This window comes from Orycteropus afer, unplaced genomic scaffold (genome assembly GCF_000298275.1).
Source record: "Orycteropus afer afer isolate SDZICR_OR568_19922 unplaced genomic scaffold, OryAfe1.0 scaffold00229, whole genome shotgun sequence".
Lineage (NCBI taxonomy): Eukaryota > Metazoa > Chordata > Mammalia > Tubulidentata > Orycteropodidae > Orycteropus > Orycteropus afer.
In genome coordinates, this window is record NW_006921816.1 from 683528 (window position 1) to 698881 (window position 15354).

The following is a 15354-nucleotide window of genomic DNA, read 5'->3' on the forward strand; positions in this document are numbered from 1 at the left end:
TCAACCTGGAACAGGGAAAAGAAAAAATGCTGAAAACTAGGACCTGGGTGGGGAAGATTAAGAATAATAGTAAAAAGGACAAAGTATTAATAATAATAGTTGTTTTGAAACAGACAAATACAATCAAACTAATCACCAGAAAAAAGAAAGGGAAAATATAAAAAATAAAGTGAAGAAAAAAAAAATGGTGGATGTCAGGGCAGGGCATCCAGGCTCCCTCTGAGCACACAGACTGTGATGGAGTTCCTGTGGGCCCGGAAGGTAGGTGGGAGTGGGGAATGGCTGCCCCTCCATTCACCAAGTGGGTGTGGGGTATAAGACTAACGAGGAATGTGGTACTTTTTCAGTCTTGCGGGTCCAGAGTGTCCTTGGGGTTGCTGGAAAGCAGAACGTGTTCTTAAGCCCCAGGAATCTGTGAGAGTGCTGTCTCTTTAAATATCCAAAATAGTCAAGCTGCTTTTAAACCTTCAAAATGGCAGCGTCCTCCGAACCGGCCAAAGTCCACCGCTCAGCTCGCCTTTCTCTTCACCTTCTCCATTTTTATTTCCCAGCCACCAGAGCATTCCTCTGTGCGGTCCCTGCCTAGCAAGGCTGATTTTTAGGTTAATTCTTAGATCCTACCACCACTCGGGAATCTTCAAGCTGTCTGTGCTGTCAGGATTGCTGCCAGACCGCAGCTCTGTGTGTCTCCTTTTTTGGTATTTTCATGCAAATTATTCTGCTATTTGGGGTTTAGTGTACTTCTATATCCTTCCCGTCAAGGCTCAGGGGTCCAGGATTATCTTCTGTGTCTGTGTTAATTGGTTTCCCTTTTCTTTGTTGAAGAGGGTCTGTGTAGTCTTTCTGCCTAGTTCGCCATCTTGCTGGAACCTGTAACCTTTATCAAGTTCCTGTCTTTCTCACAAAATAGTCTAAATATTTGGTCACTATGGAATTGGGGCATTTATTCTGTGAATTGGCCTCTGCTGTCTTCAACTCTTTGGATATTGCCACTCCTGTCAATAGATGGGTACACTTGGGAGGTTTTAATAAGCCATCCTAGAATTGGTGTAAGTCACTTACATTTACTTTCTGTTGGCAGAAATTCAGCCACATGGCCACATTTAACTATAAGGAGGGTGGGAAATGCAATCTAGCTGAATACTCTGAAAGAAACATAAACTACTTTTGATCAACAGTCAGCAGTCTGCCATAGGTCTAGCCGTCACTATTGTGTTTCATAGGTAAAATTCGTTATATTAAAAAATTCAACTTGGGGTAGATTTGTGTTCTTAATGTATGTCAATATACTTTACTAATTGTTAGTATAAATAGGAGGGAATAAACCAAGTACCTGTCCTTAAGTTGAAGTGCTGTCAGATATAAAGGAAATATAAGACAGTCAGTATCTTCCAGAAACCTTTTCCTCTGGAGCAATAAGACATGTGGAGAAATGAGTCTGCTTTTTATTGCCGGGAATGAATGTCATTCACAGTAAATTATCTAGGAAGGAATTTAAAACATACTGAAACTCACTGCCGTCAAATTGATTTCAACTCATAGCGACCCCTCCTTGGGTTTCCAAGGTGGTATCACTACGGAAGTAGGTTGCCCAGCCTTCCTTCCGAGGCCTGGCTGATGGGTTTGAACCGCCAGCCTTCTGGTTAGCAAATGCCTTAGGCACTGTGCCACCAGAGCTCCCAAAACATACTGAGCCCCTGCTGTATAGACACTTTGCCTAAGTTTTCTCATCTATGCGATTGTAAGGAATGATACCTACTTTCAGAATTATGATGAGAATTGAGTGAGATAATACATGGTTGCACTTAGAGTAGTGCTTGAAAAGCAGTAAATACTAACTCTTAGGATGACCATGATGCTTATATACATTATTTACTCTGATCAGCACAACTCTATAAATTATTCTTAGCCTTATTTTTTAAAGTGAATTCTATGCTAAGAGAAGTAAAACTATTTATTTTATCAAGGTCGCATAGAACCTTGGCTCTGGTGTTTATTTGCTAGTTTGTAGGACCTTGATTGAAATAAACAGTTTTATATCTCTTGGGAGCTCTGGTGGCATAGTGCCTAAGGCCCTTGACTGCTAACCAGAAGGTTGGTGGTTCAAACCCACCAGCCACTCCTCAGAAGGAAGATTGGGCAATCTACTTCTGTAGGGATACCACCTTAGAAACTCAGGGAGGGGGTCACTATGAGTCAGAGACAACTCAATGGCACATAACAACAACAACAGCATATCTGTTAGGATGAAATTCACTTTCAAGAATAGGTTCTGTCTGTCTTTCTGTAGTCAGTCATCTTCTCTACACTTTAGTGCTGCCTAAAGACACTAAGGATTGAAGCAGTTTGGTGCTGGGTCCTGCAGTGGGGAGGTATGCTAAAGAATTGTTGAGAATTTAGTTTGGGGGAAAAGATGAGGAAGGAAATTCCAGGTGGAGGAGAAGCATGAATAAGCGCTTAAAGGTGAGACTGAAAAGAGACAAGATAACTTGGCTATGTGCATATGTTAAGGACTAACAGCAGGCAGTGGAGAGCTTGCTGTATGCTAGACTGAGGAAATTTGACTTGATCTGTAGGGATTTGCTGAAACATTTTTGAGCAGGAGAATGGCAGATGAAATTAGCTTTTTGGAGAGGCTAATTTGGCAGTGGTATGTAGGATGAGTTGCAGGTGCAAGCTAGTCAAGACATGCAACCTGATGGGCACTTGTTGCTGCAATTTAGATGTGAGGAAGTGAAATCCTGGATGTAGGTAGTTACAAAGGTAAACAGGTGAGGACCATCTCAACTGGAGGAGAACACAGCATCTGACATACATCAGTAAGATGACATAATGCTTTTTATGTAAACTGTGAATCATGGTTAAAGTAAAAGTTAGCAACAGAAACAAGCAGCTGCCTTTGTTCCTTCCTAATAAGCTCTGCAATTACCTGAGTGCTTATTCCTCTTCACAGAATGGAAGTAACTATTCTAATTACAGTAGCAGCTATGTTGGGTGGATGTATGTGTTCAGGGAGGGAATGAAAAAGTTCCTTTACTTGAAGAGGCAACATATGAGCTTTATTTATAGAGAGAGAGACTATCTGAAGATGATATGTTTTGTAGGAGGGGATGGGGGTCAAAAATGGCAGAATACGGTGCCACTGATACACAAGAAGTGTCTCTCTTGAATTTCATATTAAACCATTTTATTAGAGATAAAAAAAAAATTGTAAAAAAGAAACAAGGACCAGTTATACTTCATTTCATGGATTTGATATGTTTATGAAAAGTGAAGTTTAAATTGAGTTTATACAAATTTGTAATAGGTAGTGATCACTCCTGTTGTTAGGTGCTTTGAATTGATTTTTGACTCACAATGACCCCGTGTGACAGAGTAGGACTGCCCCATAAGACAAGGCTGTAAGATCACTAGGTTCTTTGCCTACGGAGCTGTTGGGTGGGTTCAAACCACCAACCTTTTGGTTAGCAGCTGAGTGCTTAACCAACTGTGTGCCACCACCAGGGCTCCTTGTGATCACTCTTGGAAGGGTTAAAGGAAATGGCTGGTGGATTATTTGTGTTGCAGAGGTAGTTTTTGAAATGTAAATAATCTCTGCTTTGCTTTGTAATCCATATTCCTAACCCAGGATTGAGGAACCACAAAATTGTATAACTTCCCTCCATCTCCTTCTGCAGGTCAGGTTATCTTGATTACTGTTTTCTTCTTGTTGTTGTTATGTACCATTGACTCAGACCCGACTCATAGCAACCCCTCCTTGGGTTGCTGAAGTAGTATCACTACGGAAGTAGATTGCCCCATCTTCCTTCTGAGGAGTGGCTGGTGGGTTTGAACCGCCAGCCTTCTGGATAACAGTCAAGTGCCTTAGGCACTATGCTACCAGAGCTCCTACTGTTTTCTTAGGCATGTTTTTTTTATTATAAGAGTAGTCCTTCTCTGTAAAATGGGACAACCACTGTGGAAAGCAGTATGTCAGTTCCTTAAAAAGTTGGAACTAGAAATATCATTTGACCTAGCCATTCTATTACTGGGTATATATCCTAAAGAAGTGAGAGCCAGGACAAGAACAGATACATGCATACCCATGTTCATCACAGCACTATTTACAATGGCCAAAAGATGGAAACAACCTAAGTGCCCATCCACTGAGGAGTGGATAACCAAACTATGGTACGTACACACAGTGGAATACTGTGCAACCCTAAAGAAAAGCCTAGAATCTGCAAAACATTGCGTAATGTGGATGAACTTGGAGGACATTATCCTGAGTGAAATAAATCAGTCACAGAATAAAAAATATTTTATTATTCCATTATTGTAAAAAGTCAAGGAAAGGTTTATATATGTTAGGAAATTTTCTTTGCTGGTTACCAGAGGTGGGAGGGTACGGTAGGGAACACTGTTAGATAGGTACAGACATTGATTTGGGTGAGAGAAGGGGAATGTACCAAATGGGAGTGAACAACATGGTGGTATTGAGGAAGAGGAAAACAGAGAAGTACATGGGAGGGTACTGACAACAAAGATGAACCCTTTTGCACATACAGTACTATGTTGTCAGTGAAGGCAAAAATGGAAATACTATGGAGGGGGGATTGTGCCCAAGACCATGTGTAGAGTTGGCAGACAGTGTTTCTACAGGTATATTGGTAGGTTCTGTAAGAATTCTCAGGTGTATAGTAGAGCTGACAAGGGACAAGATTGTAGTCAGTTCTTGGGCACAGCCAGCTACCCAGAGGGAGCAAATAGTTTGACCTGTAGGCTCAGGACCAGAGTCACAGGGAACATCAAGCTCTTTTGGCATAACATACTACACGAAACATTGTTCTGCCTCCTACTTTGCCAAGTAGTGACTGGGATCTTAAAAGCTTGTAAGCAGCCATCTAGATGCAATGATGGGTCTCTCCTCGTTCAGAGCAAAGAAGAATGAAGAAAACCAAAGATTCATGCAAACAATTAGTCCAAGTGACTAGAAACCATGTGATCCTCAGCCTATATGACTGTGAGACCAGAAGAACTATATGGTGCCCAGCTACCATTGTCAACCACTTGGAGGGGCATCTAGGTCGGAGATCCTGGATAGAGTGGAAGAGCAATGTGGAACAAAAATAAAAATCACTTGTGGGGAAAAAAAAAGGGACCAGGTTTCCTGGTCTGATAGAACCTGATGGAACCACTGAGACTATGGCCCCTAGCTGTCCTTCAGATCTGGAATTAAACCCACTCCTGTGGCTTCCAGCCAAACAAAAGACAGGCATTTGAGGTGAACATTTACACCAGGTAGATACATTCCTTCTAGAGAACAATAATGGAAGAATAAAAGGACTGTGTATGCACAGGGAGACAGCTCAGAGGCCAGGAGTGCATGGAGGGAAGGACACAGGGAAGAGGTAACTATGGAGAGGAAGTGGGAGGGGAGCTGTTGCATTGTGGTAAATTGTAGTCAATGTCATGAGACAAAGTGTATGTGAACTGCTGTATGGGAAGTGAATTTGCTCTGTAGACTTTCACCCAAATCACAATTAAATAAAAAAAAAAAAAAAAGTGGTCCTTGTTAGAGGATTGTTTATTTGCTTCTTTATTTCAGTCATTAGTGGCTGGGAAGTTGATGATAATACCTTACATTTGGAATGCATAAGACTTTATCAAAAATGTCTTTACTTACTTGGCTTATTTAAGTGTTTAAAATACTTTTGTGAGGCAGACAGTAGAGGTAATAAAAATATTTTAAAGTATCCAGAATAGTGTCTGCAATAGTGTAATTACTCAGCTAATGCGTATTTGTTGAGAGAGATATGTTGAGAAACCCAAAATAGAAGAGTGGAGATGAATAGGAGTTGTAACTTGTCTAGAATAATGAACCAGAAGTGTAGCAGTACTGTTCAATAAAAATGTAATAGAAAACATATATACAACTTTAAAATTTCTAGTAGACATATTGAAAAAGTAAAAAGAAATAGGTACACTTAATTTTAGTGATATATTTTATTTAATCTGTTACATCCAGAATATTAGTATTTCAACATGAGATCAATGTATAACTTGAGCTCTGTTCCATACGTTTTTGGTATTTAAGATATAGTATGTTTTTTATACTTCAGTACATCCTAGTTCTTACTAGCCACATTTCAAGTGCTCAGTAGCTACGTGTGGCCTGTGACTTATATTCTGAAGAATTCTGGATCTTTTTTAGTTTCCATGACATCACACTGACACTCCTGACATTTCATTTTTGCTCCCTAAGGAAATACATAACGTAAAGAATGGGAATTCCAGAACACTTCATTGTGCTTATGAGAAACTGTACATATACTGAGAGGCAGTCATTTGGACAGAACAGGGGAATACTGCATGGTTTAAAAATCAGGAAAGGTGTGCGTCAGGGTTGTGTCCTTGCATCATGGTTATCAATCTGTATGGTGAACACATAATCCAAGAAGCTGGACTTTATGAAGAACAACGTGGCATCAGGATTAGAGGAAGACTCATTAACAACCAGCAATACACTGGTGACACAACTTTTCTTGCTGAAAATGAAGAGGCACTTACTGATGAAGATCAAAGACTACAGCCTTCAGTATTGATTATACCTTAACATAAAGAAAACAAAAATCCTTACAACTGGACCATTAAGCAACATCATGATGAACAGAGAAGAGGCTGAAGTTGTTAAGAATTTCATTTTACTTGGATCCACAATCAATGCTCATGGAAGCAACAATCAAGAAATCAAATGATGTATTGAATTGGGCAAATGTGATGCAAAAGTCTTCTTTAAAGTGTTAAAAAGCAAAGATGTCACCTTCAGAACTAAGGTGTACCTGACTCAAGCTGAGGTATTTTCAGTCACCTTGTATGCATATGAAAGCTGGACAGTGAATAACAGACCTAAGAAGAATTGACTCATCTGAATTGTGGTGTTGGTGAAAAATTGAATATACCATGTTCTGCCAGAAAAACGAACATAACTGTCATAGAAGTGTAGCTGAATGCTCCTTAGCAGCAAGGAGTGCTTCTAAGTCTGTCTCATACACTTTGGTCATGTTATCCGGAGGGTCCTGTCCCTGGAGAAGAACATCATGCTTGGTAAAGTAGCGTTGTTGTTGTTGTTGTTACGTGCCGTCAAGTCAGACCCAACTCATAGTGACCCCCCCCTTGGGTTTCCCAGGTGGTAGAGGGTCAGCAAAAAAAGAAAGAGAAAGACCCTCAATCAGATGGATCGACACGTGCCTACAGCAGAGGGCTCAAACATAGCAATGCTCGTGAGAATGGCTCAGGACTGGGCAGTAGTTTGTTCTGTTGCACATAGGGTTGTTGCGAGTTAAAACTGACTTGACAGCATCTAACAATAACAAGGGAATATAGATTAATTCTGTGTATGTAGTAAATTGCGTATCATTTTGAGAGAAACATCATGAAGTTAGAAATAAAAAGACAAGATTTTTTTTATATATATATACCTAAGATTTTATACCTTTTCTCAGGAAGGATATGGAGAAATATAAACATGTGGGTGAGCTTAGAGCACAGATAAAAGGAGTGGCATTTAGAAGCTTGATGCTAATGAACAGATTAATAAATTCATTACGAAAGTTATGATCATGAAGGCCAACAGGTAAACTGTGTGTGTACTTTACCAAGGAAACTGGTGAGGCCGTGCATTTGCCATCTGGTGGTCAGGGAGAGCAAATGCAGTTCATCAGTTAGCTCATGTCCTTATCTGTTGGTCTTTTGTTTTTCTTTTCTTAATTTGAAATTTAGGAGCTCTGGTAGCATAGTGCCTAAGACACTTGACTGCTAACCAGAAGGTTGGCGGTTCAAACCCACCAGCCACTCCTCGGAAGGAAGGTTGGGCATTCCTACTTCCGTAGTGATACTGCCTCGGAAACCCAAGGAGGGGTCGTTATGAGTCGGGGCTGACTCGATGGCAAATAACAACAACAACAATTTGAAATTTAAACTAGTACTTCATTTTTGTCTGGACTGTCTGAAAATACCTATCCCTCACCCCCTCTGCCCCTCCGCTCCCATTTTGCCCTTGTTTTGGGGATGCTTGGTCGGGATACTTTAATTCATAGTAGGATGGTTTTGAAAAATACTCTCATGTTAGTGAACTTGGGCACAAAAGCTAAAAAATATTTGGAGGGAAAAATGGAGTTTCTATTTTCAAATAAAAAGCAATTGCCTCTACAAGCATTTAAATAAGTGTGCAGAGGCTGTGTTTGTCTTTCAAGATGAGAAAAAAGGACGTTTCTTAAAACTGTATGAAAATCATGCAGTTATTTCTATGGGGTGTACCTCTACATGTGCACACACATGCATACATACACCAAAAAGTTGGGTGACTTTTGGCATAATCTGAAATGTGTCGTTCTTTAACCTTTCATGCCTGGGTGGATAAGGAAACTTCACTTGGTTTAACAATTGCCATTCTAATTATGGAATATATCGAAGGATATACATGGTGACACCTTTCCACCAAGAGAAGTGATAATCATATCTGAAATCCAGAGATGATTATCTGGGCATGTCTCTCTTTCTTTAGAGAAAATTGTAAGCAGAATGAAATGTATATAGGACAATATCTGCCCCAGTATGGGTGGTTATTAATAAAATACCCACTTGTTTGAATGATAAACTTTAAGAAAGAGGAATTGGGAGAGGGAAATTAATTAATTTACTGATGAATTTGTAACTTGTGTACTCCTTCCAGTGAGCTGTCAATAGTATGCTATTGATTTTTGCTGTATTTTGAGTTATGTCTTTTTTTTCCCCCAGAAAATAAAGCTGTTGGAGTGATGAAAGCAGGCCATGTATTTACAATTGAACCAATGATTTGTGAAGGTGAGAAAAAGGATGCTGTGACATTGTTTAATTGTGTTTTATTTACTTTTGGTTATTCACGATCAGATTAGTAGTCTGCTCTACTTGATTTCTTTTTGCTTCATTCACATTCCCTAGTCCATCTGGAATTTGATTTAGAATTACATAGATACCTGAAAATTGTGAGTTGGCAAGAAGGTACTACTTGATACATGCTAATTTTCCTGCTGTCAGTAGTGCTGAAGTATTTGAATTCTGGTCCCTCTTCATAAAGATCCTGTCACAGGGTGGTATGCTGTCATAGTAGGAAGCCTACATCAAGCTTGTATAGAAGTTCTTGCTTGACAAAGGAGGCAGCAGAGAAGGTAAAAAGAAGTACAGCATTTGTTGAGCAAACAATTTGAGGAAGACACAGTTGTATGGTTTAATTCTCTGCAACTGATGAGGTAGATGTTAACCCCCACTGTACAGAAGTGGAAACTGATTCTTGGAGAGGTTAAGAAAGTTGCCCAGAGTCACTTGGATGGTTAAAGTAGCATAATTTGTCAGGCTCTAAACTCTTGTTTGTTGCGTGGTGATGTGCTGCCTCTTCAGGGTCTACACTTATGTAAGCGTAGGACATGAGTTATGAGGCGTAATATCAGACAGCTCTTGTGGAGGAAGATCAGCACAAACACACTTGGCTCTAGCAGATATCTGTACTGCTGTTATTCCCCATGACAGGCACGTGGCAGTGGTGATAGACTTGGTGCCACTATTAGGGCTGCTTACTGTGGTTGTCAGAGTGTTTGTAATAAGTGGAACCTACTTCATGAAGCCTTCACCTTTATTTTTCCCAGCTGTGTCTTAACATGGAGGGAGTGTCTCACCATTGCTTACTAGTTCTTTGCTGGGATTAGGAAATAGAACATGAGGCAATAGGAGTAGGCCTTGCCCTGTATTAAGGATACCTCTTCTTCAGATCCTTCCTGGGCAAGTTCACAAAAGTTAGCTGACTCCACAGAGAGCATCCACTACTGCTCTGGAGGAAACTACTTGCTGCAGTCCCATTGGATTATTGTGGCCCCTGTAATTCCGAGTCCACATAGCAGCTAGTACAATCTTTGTACACTGAAAATCACTTCTTATATGTGGAGGATACACTCCAGAGGAGAGACTGTGGGCACCTGGGTAAGAGGTATTTCCTAGTCTAGGGTGAAATGATAGTGGCTTGGACTAGGAAATGGCTTTTTGTTTTCTTAATACCTTCACCATTTTTCCACACTTGACTGAATCTTCATTAACAGCAGTAGTGCCATAACCGTAAAACTCATCTGTCTGTAGGTAAGTCTCATTGGAGAATTGTGTTGGGTCAGTTTTCTGTCAGCTAACTTAGTTCAGAAGGACTGTAGTGTGTGGCCTTTAGTCAAGAAGAGCTCCAGCTTTGGTCAGGGAGAAATGTAATCTAGATCCTATAAGGTAAAAAAAAAAAAAAAAAAGGCTACATCAGTCAGAAGAGTGATAGGGCTTCAAGGACTTGGTAATTATGTGGCATAGGCAGTGTATTTATTAGTTATCTCTTGCTGTGTTTATATTACCCCCAAATGTAGTGGTGATGGTGGTATGTGCCGTTGAGTCAGACCCAACTCATAGCGACCCCTCCTTAGGTTTCTGAGGTGGTATCACTATGGAAGTAGATTGCCCAGCCTTCTTATTAGCAGTCAAGTGCCTTAGGCACTACCCTACCAGAGCTCCTGAAGAACATCTAGTGGGTCTGAATCACCAACATTCTGGTTAGCAGCTAAGCATTTAAACACTGTGCCACCAAGGCTCTGACATACCACAACTAGGGCTTTAATAAACGGAAGTTTTTAATCTCTCACTTTAGGATGCTAGAAGTCTGAGTTCAGAGTATCGGCTCTCAGGAAAGGCTTTCTGTGACTCTGGGGTAAAAGGTCTTTGAGTCTTTTCAGCTTCTGTTACTCAGTTCACTGGCAATCTTCATGTGGCACATATATTCCTCTCTGATTGTGCTTCCTTTTTTGCCCCTGTTGCTGTCAAGTGCAGTCCTAATTTTCAACTCATGTTGTTGTTGTTGTTATGTGCCGCCGAGTCAGACCCGACTCATAGCGACCCCCCTTGGGTTTCTGAGGCGGTGTCACTACAGAAGTAGATTGCCCAACCTTCCTTCCGAGGAGTGGCTGGTGGGTTTGAACTGCCAGCTTTCTGATTAGAAGTCAAGTGCTTTAGGTGACTTAAAAAACACAAATGTTTATTATCTTACAGTTTCTATGGGTCAGGAATCCAAGTATGGCTAGGTGCTTCTGGTTGAAAGTCTCTTAGGCAGTTGCAGTCAAGTTATCTCTTGGGGTTGTGGGCTTATCTGAAGACTCTGCTTGGACAGGATCTGCTTCCAAGCTCACTCCTGTGAGCTTCTGTTCTGTGCAGGCTGTTAGACTGAGGACTGTTGGCTGGAGGCCTTTCTCAGTCCCTCACCTTTTGGACCTCCACAAACGACCTCTTCTAATATGGTAGCTAGCTTTCTGCGGAATGAGCAATCTGACACAGAGAGAAGGAGAGAGAGCACGAGCACACCCAAGACATATTCCAACTTAAGCCAACCCTATAGGACAGAGTAAAACTGCCCCATAGGGTTTCCAAGATTGTAATCTGTCTGGACACAGACTGCTACATCTTTCTCCCACAAAGTGACTGGTAGGTTCAAACCATAAGCCTTCTGGTTTGTAGCCAAGCACTTTAAACACTGTACCATCAGGATTCCTTGTATACTTTAAAGGACTGTGCAAATGGAAGGTATTATTTTTGTCATCCTCATGGAATAAACATAAAGTTCTGCTTGTGTGCAACCAATTGCAAAGACAGTAAGTATATTAGCAGTGAAAAGAAAGAAAGATAGAGAAAAGTGCCATTTTGGTTACATACTTATTTTAATTATCTGCCACCTTGGTTGGTGAGATATAATGTAGTAGTAAGCAGATAACTTTCTGTAGTGCAAATTCAAGTAATCGTCAAATTATAGCTGCTGTACTTCAGTGTGACTTAGCTAGCCTAAATGCCAGCCCCAAAATGGAAAGTCTTGAATCCACAGAGGAGTTTTCTCAGAATAGTGGCCAGATAGGTTTAAATGGACTTATTAAAGAACTTGTTTTAGTAGATCATACTAAAAGTAAAGAAGCATTATATCTTAAATCCATTTGTAAAAGGATCATTACATTGAAAAATACCTATTTACTCATCGGTGGGTTTCTCACAAAGCTTGAGTTAACTTCTTTAAGCAGCCTCCTATTTTTTTTTCCGCCTAGGATTTGGTATTGCACAGTGAGGTTACTTCATGGCAGATTTTGTGCTCTGGGATTTTTCTGTGTGAGTCAGAGAAGCCTAGAAGTATTAATATGTTTCATCCAAAGATTACTGAAGAATATATTGAATTTCCTTGATAATCTAATTGGAAACAAGATAGTCTCTGCAAATACATATGTTTATTGTAGAAGGCTGTGGTGTCTAGAATATCCTCTTTCTCACTTCCCCTCTGCTTTAGATTTCTTGGGTATTTCCTTTATTTCCTCTATCGTGTGTGTTTCTTGGTCTCTCTCCCCGTGCCCCCATCCCTCTCTAATCCATTCTCCTTCATCATGTTTTTCTTTTTTTTTTTTTAGTGTTCAAGAATTTCATTTATTTATTTATTTATTTTATTGTGGTTTGGGTGAAGATTTACAGAGCAGATTCACTTTCCATCCAGCAGTTCACATACACTTTGTCTCATGACATTGACCACAGTTTACCACAATGCAACAGCTCCCCTCCCACTTCCTCCTCATAGTTACCTCTTCCCAGTGTCCATCCCTCCATGCATGTCTACCCACTGAGCTGTCTCCCTGTGCATAAGCAGCCCTTCTTTCTCCCACGATTGTTCTCTCCAATGAGTGTATCTACCTCAAGTAAATGTTCAACTCATATGCTGTCTTTTGTTTGGCTGGAAACCACGGGTGTGGGTTCAGTTCCAGATCTGAAGGACAGCTAGGGGCCATAGTCTCTGTAGTTCCACCAGGCTCTATCGGACCAGCAAACCTGGTCCCCCCTCCCTTTTTTTTTCTCCAAATGATTTTGAGTTTTGTTCCACATTGTTCTCCCTCTCTATCAAGGATCTCCTACATAGATCCCCTTCCAAGTAGATGACAGTGGTAGCTGGGCACCATCTAGTTCTTCTGGTCTCATAGTCATATAGGCTGCAGATTGGATGGTGTACCAGTTGCTAGGACTAATTGTTTCCATGAATTTTGGTTTTCTTTTTTCTTCTTTGCTTTGGACAAGGAGAGACCCATCGTTGCATCTAGGTGGCAGCTTGCTAGCTTTTAAGATCCTAGTCACTACTCGCCAAAGTAGGAGGTGGAACAATGTTTAATATACTATGTTATGCCAATTGAGCTTGATGTCCCCTGTGACTATGGTCCCAAGCCCACAGGTTCAACACTCGGTCCCTCTGGGTGGCTGGCTGTGACCAAGCAATGACCACAACCTTGCCCCTTGTCAGCTCTACTATACACCTGGGAATTCTGATCATTCACATAAACTTATAGGACCATTGTCTGCCAACCCTATACATGTTCTTGGATACATTCCCCATTTCATAGACATACCTAGTTGTTCAGCCTGTCCACCCATCTGTCCACCCATATACCCATGTTTGCCTTCACTGACAGCGCAGTACTATATGTGCAGAAGGGTTCATATTTGTTGTGTGTACTTCCCATGTACCTCTCTATGTCTTTCTCATCATCAATGCTGCCATATTGGTCACTCACATTTGGTACACTGCCCTTCTCTTCACCCAAATCAATACTTATCTCTATCCATCTAACAGCCTTCCCTCCCCTCCCCTCCCACCCCTGGTAACCAACAAAGATTTTCTTCAATAGATAAACATTTCCTTAACTTTTACAGTAACAGACTAATACAATATTTGTCCTTCTGTGATTGACTTATTTCACTCAGTATAATGTTCTCCAAGTTCATCCACGTTATGCGGTGTTTTGCAGATTCTACATTATTCTTTAGCGTTGCATAGTATTCCATTGTGTGTATGTACCATAGTTTGGTTATCCATTCCTCAGTTGATGGACACCTAGGTTGTTTCCATTGTTTGGCTATTGTAAAGAGTGCTGTGCTTCATCATATTGTTCTTATCTTCTCTCCAATCTCTAGTTTCTTTCTCTTTCTCCCTCTCTCTGGTTTCAGTGGTGTAGTCTACATAAACTTCACAGAATAAATCTGTTATCATCAGCTGATTGTGTGCTGCCATTTTAAATTGGGAATTCAATAGTATAATAAAAGAATAAAAATTTACATTATTTCTTTCACAATGTACACTGGCTGTAGTTTCGTTAAGTGCCAAAGTTATATCAGAAAATAGCTTAATTTTGTTCTTACATGAATGGATATCACTTTGTGTTCTAAAACAAAACCCTTTGCCTTAATTTTGAGATTACCATCTTGATTGATATTTGGGGAAAATGAAAAATGTGAACTTATAACACAACTTGAGGAAATTTAAACATTATCATTACTTCATTGGCACTAAAGACCAAAATGAAATTGGAAAGGCTTGAGCTAAAACAATTGAGGTTGAAGTGTAAATTGGAATCTTAATAGTGAATTTTCTATTTAATTTTCTGCTTGATACCCAGCGATGTAGGAGTACATACAAATATATTTACCTAGAGAATTTATTTAGAAGCTCTGGTGGCACAGTAGTTATAGCATTCAGCGGCTAATCAAAAGGTCAGCAGTTCAAACCCACCAGTGGCTCTGTGGGAGAAAGATGAGGCAGTCTGTTTCTGTAAAGATTTACAGGCTTGGAAACCCTCTGGGGGTCACTATGAGTTGGAATCAACTTAATAACTGAGCAGTAAAATTAAGACATTGTTTGTTTGTTTAAGGTGGATGGCAGGATGAAACCTGGCCAGATGGCTGGACAGCAGTGACAAGAGATGGAAAGCGCTCTGCACAGTTCGAGCACACTCTGCTGGTCACGGACACTGGCTGTGAGATCCTCACCCGACGGCTTGAGAGTACACGGCCTCACTTCATGTCCCAATTTTAATTTCTGCCAAGATGGCACATCTCAAGAATTACTTCTGCCTGTACTATGCATTTTATTGAGAGTACAGAAAGCAAGAAAAAATTTTTATCACTTGTTTTGTTTTGACGATAGATAAGAAAGGACTACAGCATTTGATGTGTATCCTCAAGAACTTGTCTTGGTTCTGAAAAAACTGAGAAGAATAAAGAAAAAGATTTTCAACCCCTTTCAGAACCCCCTTCACCCCAAGTAATCTCTGCAGCCCCATTTACTCATTTGCCCTTCGAGCACTTTTACTTAAACCTGCTTGTAGTTGCGTTTATCACTGCCACAACCAGCTGACAAGAGCCAGCTGCTTTCCAGGTCAGTGCTGAAGATGAGAATCCTTGAAACTTTAGCAGCATATGTTGCTCCAGATTTTTTTTTATTATATATATGAAAATATATATGTA

General features: G+C 40.4%; 1 protein-coding gene across 1 annotated transcript in view; it reads left to right on the forward strand.

Moving 5' to 3' along the window:
- Nucleotides 1–14923, forward strand: part of METAP1 (methionyl aminopeptidase 1) — a 136633-nt gene extending 121710 nt beyond the window's left edge. Inside the window, exons 10-11 of the mRNA XM_007948849.2 lie at nt 8779–8844; nt 14760–14923. Of these exons, the coding sequence (XP_007947040.1) occupies nt 8779–8844; nt 14760–14923 (230 nt within the window). The remainder of the gene's footprint in view (nt 1–8778; nt 8845–14759) is intronic.
- The last annotated feature ends 431 nt before the right edge of the window (nt 14924–15354 follow it).